The 20,010-nt window shown below is 49.3% G+C and overlaps 1 protein-coding gene across 1 annotated transcript in view; it reads right to left on the bottom strand.

Moving 5' to 3' along the window:
• Positions 1–10,074: 10,074 nt before the first annotated feature.
• The window catches only part of SPATA24 (spermatogenesis associated 24), a 19,551-nt gene continuing 9,615 nt past the window's right edge, over positions 10,075–20,010 (bottom strand). Inside the window, exons 3-6 of the mRNA XM_075068055.1 lie at positions 15,073–15,203; positions 13,889–13,959; positions 12,372–12,474; positions 10,075–11,021 (exon numbers count right to left, since the gene is read on the bottom strand). Coding sequence (XP_074924156.1) covers positions 10,931–11,021; positions 12,372–12,474; positions 13,889–13,959; positions 15,073–15,203 — 396 coding nt within the window. The 3' untranslated portion in view covers positions 10,075–10,930. The remainder of the gene's footprint in view (positions 11,022–12,371; positions 12,475–13,888; positions 13,960–15,072; positions 15,204–20,010) is intronic.

Genomic DNA, 20,010 nt, shown 5'->3' with positions numbered 1-20,010 from the left:
GCACCTTATTTGAGCTCAAATAAACTTGTGTTTTGCTTCTCCATCCTGGTGTGTTCATTGGCGCTACGCACTCCGGGCCATGAACCACTGTTGCTTGCCTCTGGCACTTTGTGCTGGCAACAGTTTTTGGTGCCCCTGGGTGGGCCAAGAGGCTGAAATTGGCCTTGCCCGGATCCCTCCTGACGGTTGACGGATTACAGCGACGACCAACGCCCAGCGCGCACCGGTGACTTCATCGGGGGCCTCGGCGGAGACGTGATCCGACTGACCTCGGAAGGCACAACGGTGCAACGCGCTCGAGTAGTGGAGAAGCAGTTGCGGGCGACGGTGTGGAACCGGTCCCGGGCGACAGTGAGGAACCGGTCCCTTGGATAAGGTAGGAACAGTCCGGTTGTCCGGACTCTCTCTGTTAGGACCTGGGGACGCCCAGTGTCTACCTGCGACATGGGGCAGGGGCAGAGCAAGGTGGGGAAGGCAAAGTGTACCTCCCTAGAACGCATTCTAGAGAATTGGAAGGTGTTTGGTTCAGATTCGTTAAACAAGAATAGGTTGCAGAGGTTTTGTACAATAGACTGGCCTCAGTATTAATTAAGGGTCAGGAGAGATGGCCCACTGAAGGATCAGTAAATTACAATACTATCCTTCAGTTACTTTTGTTTTGCCAGCGAACAGGCAAATGGAATGAACTTATGTATGCACAGTTGTTTATGATGTTAAGAAACAGGTCAGATCTCTTGTTAAGGTGCAATGTAACCCCAACTGTAAGGTATAATGCAACCCCTACAGGGTTGGTAGTAACTGATGTTAGTTTTCCAAACCCCTCCCCCATTGTAATGGCAGAGCCAGTGTCCCCTTTGGCTACAGCACTCCCACCATATGAAAGAAAGGTGCCCTCAGCCCCGGAGAGTGCTCCCCCAGTAGGAGTCTATCCGTTACTTACCGAAGCCCAAATATCCTGCCAAGCAGCGCAGGACCGTGTGGCAGAAACTCTGCGAGTGTACAACCATGTTCCTTTTGATTCCATGGCTCTAGCAGCCTTTAAAGCACAGGCTGGAGAATTTTCCACAAACCCAAGCCATTTTATTTCAGTCTTTGAGGGATGCCTAGTAAGTCACAAGCCCGACTGGGATGTTTGTCAGGTTCTTTTAAGAACTTTACTCTCTGAAGTGGAGCAGACCCAGGTACTGGCAAGAGCTAGGGAGGAGGCAGAGCGAAAACATGAGGCACACCAGGAACATGTCCCCGAACCTAAAGATCAAGTTCCCTTTAGAGACCCCCAGTGGGACCTGAATAAGAAGGAGGACTTTGCCCGCCTATCCGCTTATAAGGATTTGCTTTTATATGGTCTTAGGCACTGTGGTTAGACACAATAATTGGGCAAAACCCTATGAACTTGTGCAGGAGCCAAAAGAAACTCCGGTTGCCTTTTTGCAGCGCATTCAAGATACTATTCGGCAGAATACTAGTGCAGACCCCGATGACCAGGCAACTGAGGCAATAATAAAGGGCATTTTTCTCAGCCGTGCAGCTTATGATATTAAAAGGAAATTACAGAAAAAGGAAAATTTAATAGGCATAACTATGGCACAGATTTTGGAAATTGCAAATAAGGCTTATAGCCTTAGAGAGGGAGAAAAGGAGAAAAAGCAAGTGAAATGATGGTAGCGGCAGTGCAGGCCGGCACTAGGAGAGGGCCACGGGAAGGTGGAAGAGAAAGGGGAATAAGGGGCTGTGGACGTGGACGTCCTGGCTCACAGGAAAGACGTCTGGGTCCCAACCAGTGTGCTATTTGTCTGCAGGAGGGACATTGGAGAAGTGAATGCCCTAAGAGGAAAGGTACCCGAATAATGGCGGCAGAGAATAATGAATTGAGGTGTCAGGGAAAATGGAGCATCCCGCCCCCGAAGCCCTGAGTAAAAATGCGGGTGGGAAACTCTGAAATAGACTTTTTAGTAGACTCTGGAGCGGCACGGACTGCTGTAAACCAGCCCCTCCAGCTGCCAGTGGCAGATTCCCTTAATGTGGTGGGTGCCCCAGGAAAAGGAGCCAAGTGTCCAGTATATGCCCCAGCGGAACGTGCTTTGGAAAACAGAATTATATCTCACAAGCTGGTTTACCTCCCCGATTGCCCAACGCCCCTACTAGGGCGAGACCTACTTTGTCGCTTAGGTGCCACTCTGCATTTTACTCAAAATAAAATAACCCTCACCTTACCACCCGAAAATGCATAAATAATAACCCTTGCAGTTGAACCCTCAGCCATGCAAGCCCCAGAGTGGAGCCAGTGGAAAAATCAGATATACCCCTTAGTATGGGCATCAAAGATCCCAGGAAAAGCCACACACCAAACCCCAGTTAAAATTCAGGAAAAGACCTGGTGCAAATCAAACAGTACCCAGTCAAGAGGGAAGCCAGAGAAGGGCTACAGGGAACCATAGACCAATTCCTACAGTACAGTATACTTCGAGAATGCCAGTCAGCTTGAAACACTCCTATCTTGCCTGTTCAAAAGCGTGATGGCACATACCGGCTGGTACAGAACCTAATGGCAGTTAATGAACGAGTTAAAACTCTGCACCCCCTCGTCCCAAACCCATATACCTTGTTGGCCTCAGTGGGGGGGCAGTATACCCATTTTTCAGTTTTGAATTTAAAGGACGCTTTCTTCACAATTCCGGTTAATACATCATCTTAGGAGATTTTCTCCTTTAAGTGGGAGGACCAAAGAAGGGTTAAAAAGCAGCTTTGCTGGACTGTGTTAGCCCAAGGATTTAAAAACTCCCCCACCCTTTTTGGCCAGGCCCTGGCTAGGGACTTGAAGGAATGAAATAATGAGAACCAGGTCCTCCTTCTGCAATATGTAAATAATTTGCTAATTGCAGCTGTGGGTCTGTCCCCTTGCCTTAAAGCCACCGCAAGCCTCCTGAGCTTTATTGGACTCTGAGGATATAGAGTAGCTAAAAGCAAAGCTCAGATTGGCCTCCCAAAAGTACGGTATCTGGGGTTCCACATAAGGCAGGGAAAGCGTCAGCTTTCAACTGAAAAAAAAGAAGCTATATGCCAAGTTCCTATCCCAAGCAATCATAAACGGCTCAGGGCATTTTTGGAAATGGTGGGCTTCTGCAGAATATGGATCCCAGAGTTTAAATTGTGGGCTAAACCATTGTATAAATGTGTCAAGGAAACAAATCAGGACCCTTTTCACTGGTCTCCAGAAGCTGACAGAGCATTTAAAATTTTCAAAAGAAAATTAATAAAAGCCCCAACCCTGGGTTTACCAGACCTTTCTAAGCCATTTCAATTGTATGTACATAAGCAAAAAGAAGTAGCACTGGGAGTGCTTACCCAGCTGTTAGGCACCTGGAAACGTCCCGTAGCCTACTTTTCCAAACAACTAAATCAAGTTGCAAAAAAATGGCCAGCACGTTTAAGGGTGGTTGCGGCAACTGCTCTGGTCTTAAAAGAAGCTGAAAAGTTAACGCTGGGGGGGCAGGGGGGTTGTACAAGTGTATACTCCACATATGGTCCGGGCTTTGCTGAATGCCAAGGGCGGTCTCTGGCTCACTCAGGCCCGGGTAGCTCGGTACCAAGCTAAACTTCTAAAAAGCCCCGAAGTTACCCTACAGCCCTGCCCTTCCCTTAACCCAGCCACCCTGTTACCTGAAACAAAGGAACAGAAGCACGATATCGATGCCCAATACTCCAGTCGCCCAGACTTAAAAGATCAGCCACTTCCAAATGCGAACTATAAATGGTATACTGATGGAAGCAGTGCTGTTATTAATGAACAAAGAAGGGCAGGTTATGCAGTTGTAACTCTCCACAAGACAGTGAAAGCAAAAAGTCTGCCTGCCGGGACATCAGCCCAGCTGGCTGAATTAATAGCTTTAACTCGGGCTCTTAAACTGTCAAAAAAACAAAAAGTTAACATTTTTACTAATTCCAAATATGCGTTTAAAGTGCTGCATGCTCATGCCGGTCTGTGAAAGCAAAGGAAAATGCTAACAGCACAAGGCTCTCCAGTCAAGCCTGGGTCTCACATTCTCCGGCTCCTAGAAGCTGTACAGCTCCCCGCGAAGACAGCAGTAATACACTGCAAGGCACATCAAAAAAAAAAAAATCAAGATGTAGCCAGGGGCAACGCTTGAGCGGACAAAAAAGCCAAGCGTGCTGCCACCCTAAACCGACCGACAGCTAAAACCACCCACATGCTCGCCCTCATTCCTTCAGTAGGAAAGCTTGCAACTCCTCAGTACTCCTGTAAAAAAAAGCAGCTGGCTGACAGGCTCAGTCTTCAGGAAAAGGAGGGATGGCTCCATTCCGCAGAGGGAAAGATCCTCCTGCCAAAAAGTCTAATCCAACCGGTGCTACAAAAATTACATCAAACTACTCACGCTGGCAAAAAAGCCCTTACTCTGCTAATGAATAAATATTTCCTGACCTCTGGACTTCGACCACTGGCCTCTCAGGTGCAAGCTAAATGCTTAATTTGCCAAAAAAACAATCCACGACCAGGATCTTCAGTGCCACCAGCCACTCTGAAACCCACCCCAGGCCCAGGACTGGTGTGGCAAATAAATTTTACTAAGCTTCTCCGGACCCAAGGGTTCAAATACCTCCTCATCTTAGTGGACTGATTCAGTGAATGGCCCAAAGCCTACCCATGCTGTAATTGTACAGCAAAACAGTAGCCCTTAAGTTTGTCAAAAAAATCATCCCTCGCTTTGGGCTCCCCCAGTGAATAAAATCGGACAACAAAACACCCTTCACATCAAAAATCATCCAACATATAGCGGAGGCCCTGCAAATTCCTTGGAAGCTCCACACCCCATGGCGACCGCAGGCCAGTGGTGTGGTGAAGCGTACAAATCAAACCCTTAAAAGACACCTCTCAAAAATCTACCAAGAGGCTTCTTTACAATGGCCTGATGCTTTGCCCCTTGCTCTGCTTCGTATTCGGGTTCTCCCTAAGGGTAGATTAGAACTTAGTCCCTTCAAAATTGTCTTTAAAAGGGCATGGCCTATAAGTGGTATACCAGTTCTGGCAGGGAAGTGGGAAATAGGGTGTGAGTTTTTGTCACAGTACATGTGCTCTTTGTCTGCTGTTCTCTCTTCTCTTCACGGGTATACCAAAAATCTACAGCCTTCTCCATTAAATGCTCCTGTCCACTCCTTGCAGCCAGGCGACTCCGTGCTCGTGCATACCTGAAAGGACAAACCCCTGCAAAAACGGTAAAAGGAACCATACACAGTCCTGCTGGTTTCCCACACTGCGGCCAAGGTTAAGGGGCACAAGACCTAAATTCATCACTCTCGTCTAAAAAAAGTCTCCACTCCATCATCAACAAACCAGTAAACTGTTCAGCCCGCCAGTAATCCCAACGATACTAATCTTAAACTAAAACTGTTGTTTAAACAACATAAGGGCCAAGCCCAACCTTCTTCCACCCCTAGACCCTATATGGGTGAAAGCCCTCCTGTAAGGTTTCACATTCCCCGTTAGTTGTCCATACTATTGCTCCCTTCAACGTTGGTGGGTAGTGCACGTCTTTGTATATGGGGGCCCCACTCAAAAAGTTCACGGGTTCTTATCACCCTCCTTTCCTCCTTTGGGACTCGGTCCTACTTGGGTACAGGTCTGTGGAAAGCCCCAATATTATTTCCACCCTCGTCAGCATTAAGTGTTAAATGCAGTGTTTTCCCTTTGGGCACCCTAATTTCCTTCCCCGAAAGTACCCTAAAAACTGGCTGTGTTTGTTCTCCCAAAAAGGGCCCCGCCTAGCAGTATAAATCCTTTTGTTTCTCATATGTCTTTTAATTGTCCTTCTCATTCTTTGGGGTTTTGGCAACCTAGGCTTTTAGGCCCACTGTGGCTCCTTTGGGTCATAATCCTCCCTGTTGGAATTGCCCAACTACACGCCGGTTGGGGTCCCAGCCCTCCTAAGAATTTTACTGTTAACACCTTTAAAGCCCTAAAAATTGCTTTTGCCCGGAAGTTTAATTTTTCCAACTGTTGAATTTGTGCCCAGATCCCACATCACGCTGCTGGGTTACCCTGAAAAGTCATTCCCCAAAATTGGTCAAATTTCTGTCAAAGGTAAATGGTAACCAAAAACAGCACCTCTCACAATAAAGGGTTACGACTCAATTGTACCAAAAAGGCCCCTTATGGTTTACACAATGGCTCTTGGACTCGTTATTCTAATAGCACTCTTAAGCCCCAGTCTATTCAATTGCGCTCTCCACCCACTGGTCTTATATGCTTTCAGCAAACCAGTACAAGTAACCATACTTGGTTTGCAGGAAATAGTACGTGTAAATTTTATATCGGTCCTGGTATAAATTTTACTATCCCTCTAGTAAATCCCACCGGTCAGCAGACCGGCAGTGCAACCTTTGCTCTCACCGCAAATGCCAACCTACGGAACCAAAAAGGTTACAATAAAAAGGTTAGCTATGGTAAATCATTCTGGGTCTGTGATAACAGTGCCTATAAATGGCTTTCTCATGGATGCTATGAAAGCTGTTATTTGGGCTATCTTGCTCCTCCTCTCCGCCTCTTAGCCCAGGCCCCCTCAGGTCGCCCTAGGTATCAGCGATCCCTATATGCCACCATCGAGCCTATCAGTTGGAAAAATAGGTTTAAAATAATATTCCTTCCATCATATGGGGTGGGACGACTAGCCCAACTTTATCAAAGGCTATCTGTGTTTCTCACTCAGTTTACCAATAACACCCTGGCTATAAAAAAGAGCATCAGCTCTGAGATTTATCAGCTCCGACTGTTGGCCCTACAAAACCGCCAAGCTCTAAATTATGTTCTGGCTTCACAGGGCAAAGTAGGTGCCCTTATTAAAAAAAAATGCTGTACATATGTCCCAAAAAATGCAGAAGACATTAATAAGCACATTTTATCCGCCGAGCAGGCTTTTAACCAGTGAAAGGCCCTGGAACAGGCTCGCTCCCTATTTAATACCGTCTTTAGTTGGCTGCCCAATCTTGAATGGGTGGAAACAGGGCTAATTCGTCTCCTGCTCACTGGCGTTGTATTGTGTATCGTTACTCTCCTTTTGCTTACTTGCTGTAAAGCATTTATTCATAAAATTTGTACCTCTTGTTCTCCAAAAACCCCTATGTACCCTCTCATGGAAGGCGCTGACATCATTTTACTTAATAATATGTTATCTTCTAAATATGAAAAAACTCAGCCAAAAGTTTAAGTGTTCTCAAAGGAGGGAGTTGTTGGTGCCACTAGGTAAAAATCCTCTTGCTTAAGACCTGTGTAATAAGGCCTGCGTGAACCAAAGTACCTCCATGTTAGCATGTTAAAAGCCTGCGTGTTAGCTTCACTATACTTCTGTAACCTTTTGTGCTAAAATGCTAACTGTAACATTCTGTACTAATGTGCTAACTGTAACCACCTGTGTTATGCTACTTGCTAAACAAGAAGGCCATAGTTAGCAAAGCTGGGTAATACTAGACATTGCTAATACTAGATAAAATAAATAAAAAGCAAATGTTATGGCCAAGAACATGCGCCTAAGAAAGTAGCCCACACAATAAATAGCATAAAAAGAAAAATACAAGAAAGGGGGTTATAAATACTAGTGCCCTGCCTGTGTGCAGTGTGCAGGATTTGAGATTGCATTCTCCCTTGCACCTTATTTGAGCTCAAATAAACTTGTGTTTTGCTTCTCCATCCTGGTGTGTTCATTGGCGCTACGCACTCCGGGCCATGAACCACTGTTGCTTGCCTCTGGCACTTTGTGCTGTCAACAGCCCCCTCAACAGTGGAAAGACCTCTCAGCTGACTGGTGTTTGGGTCCAATATTGCTTCCATGAATTAGGGTTCGGAGCCCACTGGTTCCACCTCATGTGACAAACAGCTGAATTTGGCCCAAAACAGTCAATTAGCCTCAGGATTTCTTTATAGGCTGAGCTCTGGCAGGAACTGCAGCGAAGCAGTGTAGAGTATGTCTACACTACAGCAGCAGAACTACAGAGCTGTAGATGTGCCCCAGTAGCGCCATAGCATAGATGCATGCTACATGGACAGATGAGGTTTTTCTGTCAATATAATCTACTTCTCAGAGCGACGGTAGCTCGGTTGCTGCAGGGTGGAGCTACATCAACAGTGGGAGTTAGCTCGTCCTAACTATGTTGCACAAGGTATAATATTTTTCACAGCCTGAGCAATGTAGCTAGGTTGATCTAATTTTCATCTTAGAGCATTCCTTAAGGCTTATGCTATAGTCCTGTTTGAGATGGGATCAGCAAGGCAAGGCCATGGTATAACAACAAGCCTCCCTGTGTGGTTAGTCATGTGCTTATCCTAATTGGGCTAGAGTAGGAGGCAGGATAAGGGGGCATTGCCTTTAGAAAGTGCTTTTTTCCATGAGAACTCTGCCCTTGGATACGTGTGTAACCCTTATGGGGCTGAACCTTGCTCTCAGTGAGCCGCGCACAAAGCAAAGGAGTCATTCCAGATTTACACAGGGGATGCGCTCAGATGCTGCTTCCTCAGTGGGAGATTCACACTTGCCATTGATGGCCAAACTGTGTCTCTGTCAGGGAAATGAAACTGCTCTGGACCTATCATCCATGGGGAAAACAGAAGTAAATTGCCTACTTCCCTCCGCTTTACTTCCCTCAACCATGATCAACCGATAAAGTTGCCATCTACCTGCTGCACATGACACATCCCTCAGGGGCTCTTCAGCCATCACCTATGGAGCACTCTGGGTTTCATCTTACTTGTGCTATCGGGACTCCAGCCCCATCTGGTATGTCAGCGGCAGTGCAGATGTACTGTCCCTCAACCTCCGGAGTGTCCCACTATAGCTCAAGAGCAGGCTAGGATGGGGCGGGAGGGGGGGGAGGCAGAGGGGAGTTTACAAATTCCCTGACCATGACTAAGGCAGTAAAGGGAAGAAAAAGGGAGACATTTCTCCATGCATGGAGCCTCTGTTTCCTGGGTGTTCCCCTCACCACCCCATCTGCACACTCCAGATGGGTGTCACTGCTCGGAGGTGGCGCCCCATGGCTGTGCCTGGCAGGAGAGCAGGCACCTGCAGGGTGGCGTTTGTCTTTTCCTTGTTCTGCTTTTCTCCCACTCCGCCCATCTCATCACTCCCATGGCTGCCCCCTCTGTAGCTCACCCCTTCCAGCTCTTCTCATTCTTCTCCCCACCTTTCTGCCCCCAGCCACCCCAAAAATCAAGCAATGCAGGGGCCCCTCTGGCTTGGTCACACTGCTATCTCATGCAGCCTGCCACTCCCTCTCTCGGCTGCTCCTCATGCAGCCCCCCCCAATACCACAGGCTTCCACAGGGACTGAGGGCCCTAGGGCAGCCAAAAACACAAGGCTCAGGAAAGGGATGAGGGGGAGGGGAGTTTGGGGAGCTGGGTTTACAGGGGGGTGAGAAGGAAAAGGAGAGGGCTGCAGTGCAGCACAATGGAAAGTATGAGGGTGGCAGGGGACAAAGGCACAGCCAGGGGAGCCAGGAGCTTCGGGAATGGAGGGTGTCGGGCCCTGAGTGTCATCAAGCTTGAGTGTGATGCAGAAGCAACTGGAAGGCTGGGGTGATGGGGGCAGGAGGCTGCTGGGAACTGTGCTTCAGGAGCAGTGCGGGGAAAGGCTCACGCAGAGTGTTACACACTCCTTGCCAAGACTTTAGGGCTCAATGGATGCAGAATGCAGCCCAGCTTCTCCTGCCCTCCCACCACAGACTATTTTAAAGCAACAGGCACCCTCTCCCCCCAGGATCTGTCCATCTTAGAGGGGAACTTTGGGGTGTCTCCCTGCTTGGGGGCAGGGTCACATCCTGCCCTCCCTCCACTGCATCCTGGGTACCTGCATCTGCATGTCTGGGAACAGGAATGCAGTGCCGAGAGTCCTCATTGAGTCCAAGAAAGAAATTTACTGGCCCTTCTTGAACCATTGAGGAGTCTCATCTTCCCCTTGAGAACGGGCATGGTGCAGAGATGCCAGGTTCAAGACTTCAGCCAGCAAGGGACACACAAGACTGAGCTCAAATGATGACAGAGCAGTAAAGGGGAAGCTGATCTTGAGGTATTTAGTTTAAAATCTTTTATTTGAAGTCACTCGGTCTGTACATGTATCCCGTCACCCTTCTGGGGTCTAACAGTATTTACCAAGCTTCATGAGATTGTCCCTGCCACTATCTTGGTGGGCACGGGGGGCCAGACAGGGGAAGCTGTGAGACACAAACAGCACTGGTGAGGAAGGGACAGAACATGGCTAGGCAATGGGAGCATTTCCCTGTAAGCTCTCAGCCCACATCAGCAGTGACCAAGGAACAGCCGCTATTGCAACCCGGGGTCTGCTCTGAGCAGAGCCCCAGCTGAGGTGGTGGCTTTGTGAAGCACACAAGTGCTTAGAGGACAAGGGGAAGCCCATTTAATTAATTTCACTTGCACCAGGCTCCAGCGGTGAAAGGCCACCGCATTATATCAAACTGCAGTGGCCCAAGTCTGTATCTGCACTCAGGTTTGGCCTGGGCACTCACCTGTCATGACAGAGGCGTAGCTGGGCAAAATTTGAGTGGGTGGTGGCAACACAAACCCCATGTGCCAGGTTGCACTGCCTGGAATGGGGAGTTGGGCCTAGCCCCACAGGACAGGAGCTGCTAATGAAGGATGAGTGCATGGTGGGCTCGCTTTCCAACCCCCTTCCTGACCTCTCCCCTGCCCTAGGGGCCTCCCCACTGCACCAGGCCAGGAAAAGTATGTTTGTGTAGGCCAGGGCCCACTGATGGGTTAATGTTATGACCCATCTACAACCTTTCTGAGACAGTGATAGGGTATTGCTATTGGCCTTGTTGGCCACAGCAGTAACGGTGAGCACTAGAATCTTTACAGTGGTTGCGTATCGAGGGGATACATGGATTGCAGTGTAATGTTTAATACAGTCACTTTAAACCCTTCTTCTGTTTCTTTTTCAGCACTTGCGCTATGTAACTTTCCTGTTGTTTCTGTATTTTTAAGTCTGACACTTGAGTCCTGCAAAAACAAACAAAACTACCATCAGAAAGTGGCACTGGCAAGCATCACGCTGCTAATTTATTACCAATTCTCCTGGTCGCTTCCTGGGCAGGTTAATCAGGGATATTCTAAGCAATTCCTAAGGAAATGGCCACATTAACAAGGATCCTCTATTAAGCCAGAGCTAAAGGCTGCCCCGGTGGTAGCACTCAGGAGTTTTTTGCCACTCTGTAGCCAGGTGTGTTAGCAAACCAAGGTTACACTGATTTCACTCTGTGGCATTAGCAACATAGTTCTCCTGTTCCTGGCAATCAGTGTCAGGATGGTAAATCAGACTCCGGCCATGAAAGTTGCAGGGAAGACCCACTGCTCAGTCAAGAGGCGGCTCAGGCGTAGTACACACTTAAAAGTTATGTCTGCATTGCTACCTTGTCCAGGGGTGTGAAAAGCCCACCCCCCAAGCGACACACCTATGCTGACAAAACCCCCAGTGTGGAAACAGCTGCACTGATGGAAGAGGGCTTCTGCTGATGTAGCCAACATCATTCGGGAAGGTGGTGTTCCTACACCAACAGAGACCGTTTATGCAGATATAGGCTGTGTCTAGGCTAAGGGGGTGACACCAGCATGGGCCCCATGCTGTAGATACACCCGAAGAAGAATGCAGTGCTTTAATTAGAGAGAATTTCATGCAGATGAAAGGTGCAAGGTTGGCAGCCGCAGAGAGGGTTCATTCAGGTACAACACAAGCACAGAATGCAAACATCCCCTGATTAATATGCCTACCCCCTGATCTGGAGGGACAGTCCAGAGGGGAAGTCTCCACGGACAACTCAGTCCTTGGCTGCTCTACTGAGATGGCTAGCAATGAGGCTGATGAACGGGTTTCATAATACTGATGCCCATTCCCAGCACTGGGATCCACCTGCATGACAGATGCCTTGGCCCTGTGCCATGCTGACCTGGTTGCAATCAGCAGAGGCATCTGAGCTAGATCTCTCTTGCTTTACATGTTGGGGGTTGGCAGGATGTTCTCTGTGAGGGTCCCTCAGCTGTGGAATCTACTCCCCTCCCACCTGCTCTGAAACAGCACCGGCCTGCTGACCTTCCAGGCATGCTGCAAGGGCTCAGAGCCGGAAGGGGACTGACAGGAGCAAAGGGTCAGTGTGGAGGCAGGTGGCTTCTAGTTGGAGTGAATTTAACGGGATTACTTTTGAAGTGACATCAAAGACATCTAGAGAGACAGATGGGTAGATTGTTAAAACACTGAAACAGACAAAATAGACACCGTATTCCCACTGAGGTCAGCATCAAACTCCCACTGGCTTCAGCGCAAGGCCAATAACCATCTAAGGAGATAGTACTCACTTGAGTGTTTGCTTCTGCTTGGTGATGAACTGCTGTAGCTCCTTAATTTCATTCTCTTTGTCATTCAGAAGATCCTCCTGTTTCACAATATGGCTCTCAATTTCTACCAAAAAACGTGGAGGGGGAGTTGAGGCTTAAAACTCACTTGAGATGCAGCTAATCTTCGGTGCATTTCTATTCCCTCTGGTATCAACACGGCAGCTGAATTTTTTTTGGCCTTTGTTTTAAGGATTTCTTATAGTATGATCAGCTACAAACATTGATACCGAAAACATGGGGAACATGTTCCAACACCTCCCAAAATGGAGATTAGCTCTGCGCTGAAATGTGGACAGTGACATTGGGCTACAGTCAGTTCTGGATTAGTTTCACATTATTGTGCATCTGATCATAAACATAAACGGTCTGCAATGCCGGCATGAAACCTAACTGGGGCAGCTGAGGTGAGAGGACAGCTTGTTAAACAGAACTACACCAAAAATAAAGGTTCTTGGGTCTAGCCCCTTCCATCTGAAGGCTTCAGGACGCTGCATGGATGTCTGTAGGCTTCACAACCCCCTGCGAGGCAGGTATGTATCAGTAGCAGTACAGTACAGCTAGAGATATTGAGGCACAGAGAGGTTAAAGGGCTAATCCTGTGAAATGCTGAGTACCCCCTAAATGCCCTCAGCTCCCACTGACTTCAGCTGAAGGCACTGGGCACCTCCCAGGAGATGTCTGGCACATCCCAGGATCAGGCCCCAAGTGACTTGCCTGATCACATGCTCTATCTGTGGCAGGGATTGGCCCAGCTCCCCCTATGCCTTCATCTCCAGGTCATGCTTCCTGATGCTAAACAATAAGGTGCTTTCATTACAGATGAGGGGGAAGAGACTGAGTGGAACAAAGCGTTGCCCTATTAAATGTTTTACTACTCAAGCCCTGGATTGGGCCACACATGATTCTGATTGCCTGGCCTGGGATTTCAGCCTAATGCCTCGGGAGCACCTTAACCTGATTTGGGAGGAAAACCTGACAAAAAAGTGGGTAGATATTTAACATGTGCCGTTTGCTTGCGGAGAAAGCCAGCTCTCCTTAGCAGTCAAGCAGGGACACTCCGAGCCTTTGCTCAGTGACTCAGGGAAGCACGATTCCCTCCCCGCTGTCCCCTTTCTCCAGGACGGGCCCGTATCTGCACCAGGCTTTTCCCAGCTTCAGATTCCTTCCCTCCTGCACCAGTTCAGCTGATATACTAATGGGCGAGTGGAACCACAGCTCCACCAACTCCCTGCACTGCTTCATGTCCACGTAGGTACCCAGGAATAGTGACTGCATGGAACGTGCTCCCCCATCCCCTGCACCTGGATCTCTGGTCCAGAGAGACTCCATGGCAGGTGGCATGTGTGTGTCTGTCTTGGCGGGAGTATGAATATTAAGTCATATCACACTTCCTAATGAAAGTAAATCCTGGTTACTGGCCTTTTGTTTCTAAGCTGATAGAGCAATGTGTAACAAACTTTAGCCGCTGGTAAACTTACCATTGCATTTGCTTATTAGCTTGTCCTTTTTGGTGGATTCTCTTAGCGCTTTGCTCTTAACGTTGGAAAGTCTATAACAGAAGCAACAAAAATGAAGGCAAGTGACATGAGCGTCAGTGTAATTTTAAATGCTGAAGAACCTTCTCATTTGCAAGGGCTGATCTTCCTTCTGCACCCCCATGGCCATGCAACCCTCTTAGGCAGCTCTGAACTTCTCAGCCACCGCAGCATTTGGAGACCTGCTGTCCACTCGGATGGTAGCTACTCTGCTTAGCCTCTGTTTGCCAGAAGCTGGGAATGGGCAACAGGGGATGGATCACTTGATAATACCTGTTCTGTTCATTCCCTCTGGGGCACCTGGCATTGGCCACTGCTGGAAGACAGGATACAGAGCTAGATGGACCTTTGGGCTGACCCAGTATGGCTGTTCTTATGTATTCAGGCATCCAAATGTCACCGATTGGGACTACATATTTAAATCCTGGTCCAGCAAAAGTGATCCACTTGGCTAGGCCTGTAAGACCAGCAAAGGCCCAGAGGCCTCAAAATGATCCCCCCACACAAATCATTTTACAGGGCTGGGGCCTTAGGCAGAAAAGCCCTTTAAAAAACGCTGCTGAACCTCTCCCACCATAAAGAAATACATTTTAGAGGCAACCTAAAGAGACTTCTCGTCCAAACCCTAAATTCCAGGCCTCACAGGGCTGAACTTGGGTCCAGATTCAGCAAAGCATTTAATTATGAGCTTAAAATTAAGCACATGCTTAAGTCCCATTTAAGTCAACTGAATTTAAATACATAGTTAAATATAGTCTGCAAGGGAGTTTGTTGTGATGAAGCTGATTTTATTACTTGTATTACTGTAATGGCCAGTCGCCCCAGTCACTGGCCAGGGAGGGCCCTACTGTGCTAGGGGCTGTACAAACAGAACAAATAATGATTGCTATGGTTGCTAATAGCTTTTGGCTCCAATTCAGCAAAGCACTTTAGTACGTGCTTAACTTTTCTCCGATATCTAATTCTATTAAATTAGGGTAAACACACATTGTTCCCACATGAGAATGGAGTCCCTAATTAAGTACGATGCTGTCATACCCAGCTTGGTTACTAACAAGACCAAATACTTGCTGCCTGTTTTCAAATATTAAAACACAAATTCCCCCTCCCCACCCTCCCTAACTTACGCTTTTTCAAAGACTTGTTTCTCTCTTTCAAGCTGCTTGGACAAAACCTCAATCTCCCCGAGCGCAAACTGCAGCTTCTCAGCTTCCTTGGCAAGCAGGGTTTTGGTCTTTGAGTGCTCTTCTTCTTCTTTCTGTAATGCACACAGCATCCCTATTTTCTCTGCCAGGCCCAGACCAATCCAGAGTGTAAATCACAGACTTATAGAAATGTGGGGCTTGAGAGGTCAAGTCAAGCCCACTGCACTGAGGCAGGACTGAGTAAACCAGTGGTCCCTGACCTTTTTCGTCGAGCCATGGAGGACCATGGCGGCGGACAAGCATCCACCGAATTTCTGCCGACAAGCGGTAACATCAATAGGCGTTGCCACTGAAAATCAGAAGCATTTCGGCAGCGATGCCTCGGGATGCTGCAGCTTGTTGGTGGCATTTTGGCGGATGCTTGTCCACTGGAGAGTACGCGGGCACACTTAGATGCCCCGGTGGGTGCCATGGTGCCCACAGGCACTGCGTTGGGGACCCCTGGAGTAAACCTATGCCAGCCCTGACAGGTGTCTATCCAACCTGTTCTTAAAAACTTCCAGTGAGGGGGATCTCTTGGAAGCCTGTTCCAGAGCTTAACTACCCTTAAAGTTTTTCCTAATAACTAACCTAAATCTCCCTTGCGACAGATTCAGCCCATTACTTCTTGTGCTAACTTCAGTGGACATGGAGAACCATTGATCACTGTCTTCTTTCTAACATCCCTTAGCATATCTGAAGACTATTATCATGTCCCCCCTCAAAATCTAATGCAGGGGTTGGCAACCTCTCAGAAGTGGTGTGCCGAGTCTTCATTTATTCACTCTGATTTAAGGTTTCATGTGCTGGTCATACATTTTTTAATGTTTTTTAGAAAGTCTCTCTCTACAAGTCTATATATTATATAACTAAACTAGGGTTGTATTGTAAAATAAACAAGGTTTTCAAAGTGTTTAAGAAGCTTCATTTAAAATTAAATTAAAATGCCTGAGATCTACATGCGGTTGGCAGGATATCAGTTTGAGCCACGCAGCACTCAAGCCGTGCATCCCAGCCGCCGCTGATCTCCTGCCTACACCTCTCAACTCCAAGCGCTCTCCATCCTCCGTTCATGGCATCTTTCCGTACTTTGCTAGCACGCCTCCACTCATACTGCATGAGCTCGGTCACTTGCGTGTTACTTCATTGATTTCTGAGAACATTCATCTCGCGTCTCTTCCTCCTCTGCCTTATCTAGCAGCCTTCGTGGCGTAGGGAGGCCGGAACAACTGGCACTGCCATGGGGAGGAAAACAGGGAGAGAAGTATGTAAAAGATACATGTTTACAGAACATGCTGTACTCTTTCACAGTGAATAACACTATCCACCTACTTAGCACATGTGATTCACTACCAAGTCCATTGCACGTTAATATGAGCTGCCTGTGGCTCGGTATTGGCAGATCTCGCACAGATGCAGGTCCAGAGCATCCAAATTAAGCTTCCATGCCATGCCATTGGTAAGGCCTTTCTGTTGACTTGCTTCACGTTCATAATACACATGATCTATCATGCCTGTTCCTGTTAAAGACCAGCAAACCCCACAAAACCCCCTTTCCCCTCCCCCGCCACCGCAATGCTCTGCTATCATGTAAGACATGGTCAATGATCATGTCTAGTACCTGGAAACCTGCTTGCAAACCGCTGAGAAACTCAGACCTATCATTCCTCCCTCCCCCCGCTTGCTTACGAGCAAGGAAGGATTAAGCCGGCGCCCATAGAAAATCGCATGTCGCCCCTCTAATGAAAGTCCCTGATTTCAACCAGTTTACATGAATAAATAATCTCCGAGAATACCACCGCAGATATCCGACAGTATGTTCTGAAATGCCACAGTCACCTGGGCCATACGCGGCTGTGCTTGTGAACTGATTCAAATTACTTGCTTACATGCATCAGTGGAAAAGTTCATAACAAAGAGGGACCAATAGGCTGCCTTGCCTAGAAACTTCTGCAAAAAGCTTTTGAGTACCTTCAAAGCGATTCATCAAGAGTTTATTGAATTTTCGCTCCATCCCAAACGTCTTAAGATCTTTCCTGTAACTGTACGCTCGAATGGCATCCAGCCCTGAGGCCAATCAACATTAAAAAACGCGGTTAAACCATGTTGGTATTTAACAAAGGTATACTCACCAGAGTCGTCTCCATGGTTCACGTCTGCGCTTGTGGCTGGACGGTAATTTCTGGGTCACAAAAAGTCCGCCGTGGGGCTAACGGAGTGCTGTGCTCCTCAGCAAGCTCTCCTTCCTCATCTTCCCCTCCGCAAGAATCATCAGCCACAGTTGATTATTACAATACCCGGACCTCTAATCCACGCCAGGGTGGATACTGGTTGCCGCACCCCTAAAAACTGCAGCAGCCAGCATAAGAAGCGGCATGTTTTCGCCTGACCCAAGACCTTCCTTCTTGCTCTCGTTTCTGTATGCCCTGCTGAGCTCCTTAACTACTCTGCACTCCACTGAGTCCCATGCTGTGAGCCTTTTCCCTCATAGACTTTGAAATGCTTTCAAATTTTTCATTTGTCTTTATCGAAAGGGAGTTCTGTAGCACTGAATCCTCTCCCCATATAGCGTATCAGAATCCAGTACTCTTGTTCGGTCCAGCTGGTCCTTTCGATTCTCAGAGACTGCAATGTTACCCGCTGATAGCTCGCGTGGTCAACCTGTGCTGCGATCAACTTCCACGCTGGCAAACAGAAATGAATTCAAAAGTTCGTCGTGCTTTTCCTGTTTACCTGGCCAGTGCCTCAGAGTTTGATTGCCTGTCCAGAGCGGTCAGTTGTGCACTGTGGGATACCCCCGGAGGCCAATAACTCGATTCCAGTCACACTAACACTATCCGAGTTAGCAATATCGATTTAGCGCTACTCTCTCGCGGGGAGGAGTACAGAAAAATCGCATTAAAGAGCCCTTTATATCGATATAAAGAGGCGTGTCAGTGTGAACGGGTACAGCGTTAAATCGATTTAACTCCTTAAATCATTTAAAGCGTGTGTAGACCCAGGCCTTGAGCGGATAGAACCCTCCACCGCTGAATACCTGAAATGCCGCCACGCTCTGAGTGCACCCAGCACCTGTGATAGCCTGGTCCTCGAACCGGCCTTGCATCCATCTAGCCATGGCTGCCTTTCATTAGTGGGCACATGTATAGAACTGGTTCGCAAGTGCTTTGGCAGCTTCTGAAGTGAAATGTCCTCTGAACTGTAAATGAATCAACACGCATTAGATCGGGTCGCAACCTACTGGCATGCATGCCAAAAGGCACACAAACCGCGATTTCTAATGGCACAAGGCTGGCCTGCTGGGACTCGCATGCATTAAAAATCCTGCCGACGGGCAAGCTGCAGGGTCCGCGCCCGGCCAGGCACGCGCAAGCGCAGCATGCCGCCGCCCCTCCCCGCCTCCCCTGACCCTTGCGCTGTGCACGCACGCTTCTGGGGGCCGGGCTGCACGCTCCCGGAGGCAGTGTTTGGGTCCCTTGAAGGGAAATAAATGCGCCCAGCTCATCCGGAGCCCTCTGCCCCGCCGCAAGCGCTTTTGAGGGCGGGGCGGTGCACAAGCGTCGGGGCAAAGCTCCGATGAGGCGGAGCCTCGGTAAGGTGGGCGTCTGGGTAACTGGGTGTAGGTGGTGCAGTCAAGGACAGGAGCCAGGGGGGGGATCCTGTAGGGGTGGTTGTGGGCGGGGTCTCTGGAGGGGCAGTCAGGGAGCAGGGGGCTTGGTAGGTCAGGAGCCGGGTCTGTTGGGGTGGGGGGGAATAGGGGTCAGGAAGTCAGGAGACAGGGAGCAAGAGGTCCGGGGGGCAGTTAGGGTGTGGGGGTGTCTCTGGGGGGGGTGGTCAGGGGGACAAGAGCTGGGGGGTTGGATGAGTTGGAGTTCGGGCGGCTTTCAGGAGGCAAGGGTGGTTGGAGAGGGGTTAGGGCAGCAGGAAGCAGGGTGAGAGTTGTTATGGTCCAGAGTTCTAGGGTCCTGTACGAGGGTGGGAGGGTTGGATAGGCATGGGAGTCCAGGAGTTCTGTCGGGGGGCGGGTGTGGATAATGGTTGGGGCAGTCAGGGGACAGGTAGGGGGTAGCGGTCCTAGGGGGCAGTCAGGGACATGGGGCAGGAGGCTTAGAGAGGGGGTGGGTCCCAGGAGGGGTAGTCCTGGGAGCAGTCACCCAGGCCTCTGGCCCTGAGCCTTGACGCCCATACACACAGGCAGCCCCTGCCTGAGCCCTGTACACCCAGCCCTTGTTGTTCTTTCACTCTCCATGATTCCAGCCTGGCTGGCTCCCCACACTACCCAGGCCCCTACCCTGACCCTGCACCCCCCTCATGCCCCGCCCTCTAGCCCTCGACTCTTGACCCCCACATCCCCGCCCCCCACCATCCCATCCCCTGCACATCACCCCCACCCTGGCACCAAACGGAGAGCTCCTGCACCCTACTCACTTCCCACCTGGACCCTTCACACCAGATGTGGTGGCTAAGGCCAGGTAAGCTGCCCCCACCCAACCTTCCTTGCCCACCTTGGTCCCTTCCGATTTCTGTCTCGCCAGACCCTTCACCCCCAGCCTGTGTCGTCCACTCCACCCTCAGCTCAGGTGCATGGAGAGAGAAATGGGCAGACCGGAGAAGGTAGGTATACCCACTGTATGGAGCCGGGCAGGGCCTGGCCCAGAATGGCAGCGGCTGAGCGGGTGCGGTAGCAGGATCCCGGCTGGCAGAGCCAGCGGATGGAACCCGCTGTGCGCGTGGGTGAGCCGCTTAGCCCACGCCGGTTTGGGTCCCTGCTGCCAGCCCACCAGCCGCGCCGGTCTGGTGTTGTGGCTGCCCAGACCCTTCAGCTGGGTCTGGCGGCAGGCCCACTCAGCCACTGCTGGCTAGGTGAACAGAATCCCTCAA

This window comes from Chelonoidis abingdonii, chromosome 7 (genome assembly GCF_003597395.2).
Source record: "Chelonoidis abingdonii isolate Lonesome George chromosome 7, CheloAbing_2.0, whole genome shotgun sequence".
Lineage (NCBI taxonomy): Eukaryota > Metazoa > Chordata > Testudines > Testudinidae > Chelonoidis > Chelonoidis abingdonii.
The sequence above is the reverse complement of the archived record's forward strand: the minus strand, read 5'-3'. Positions and strand labels throughout refer to the sequence as shown.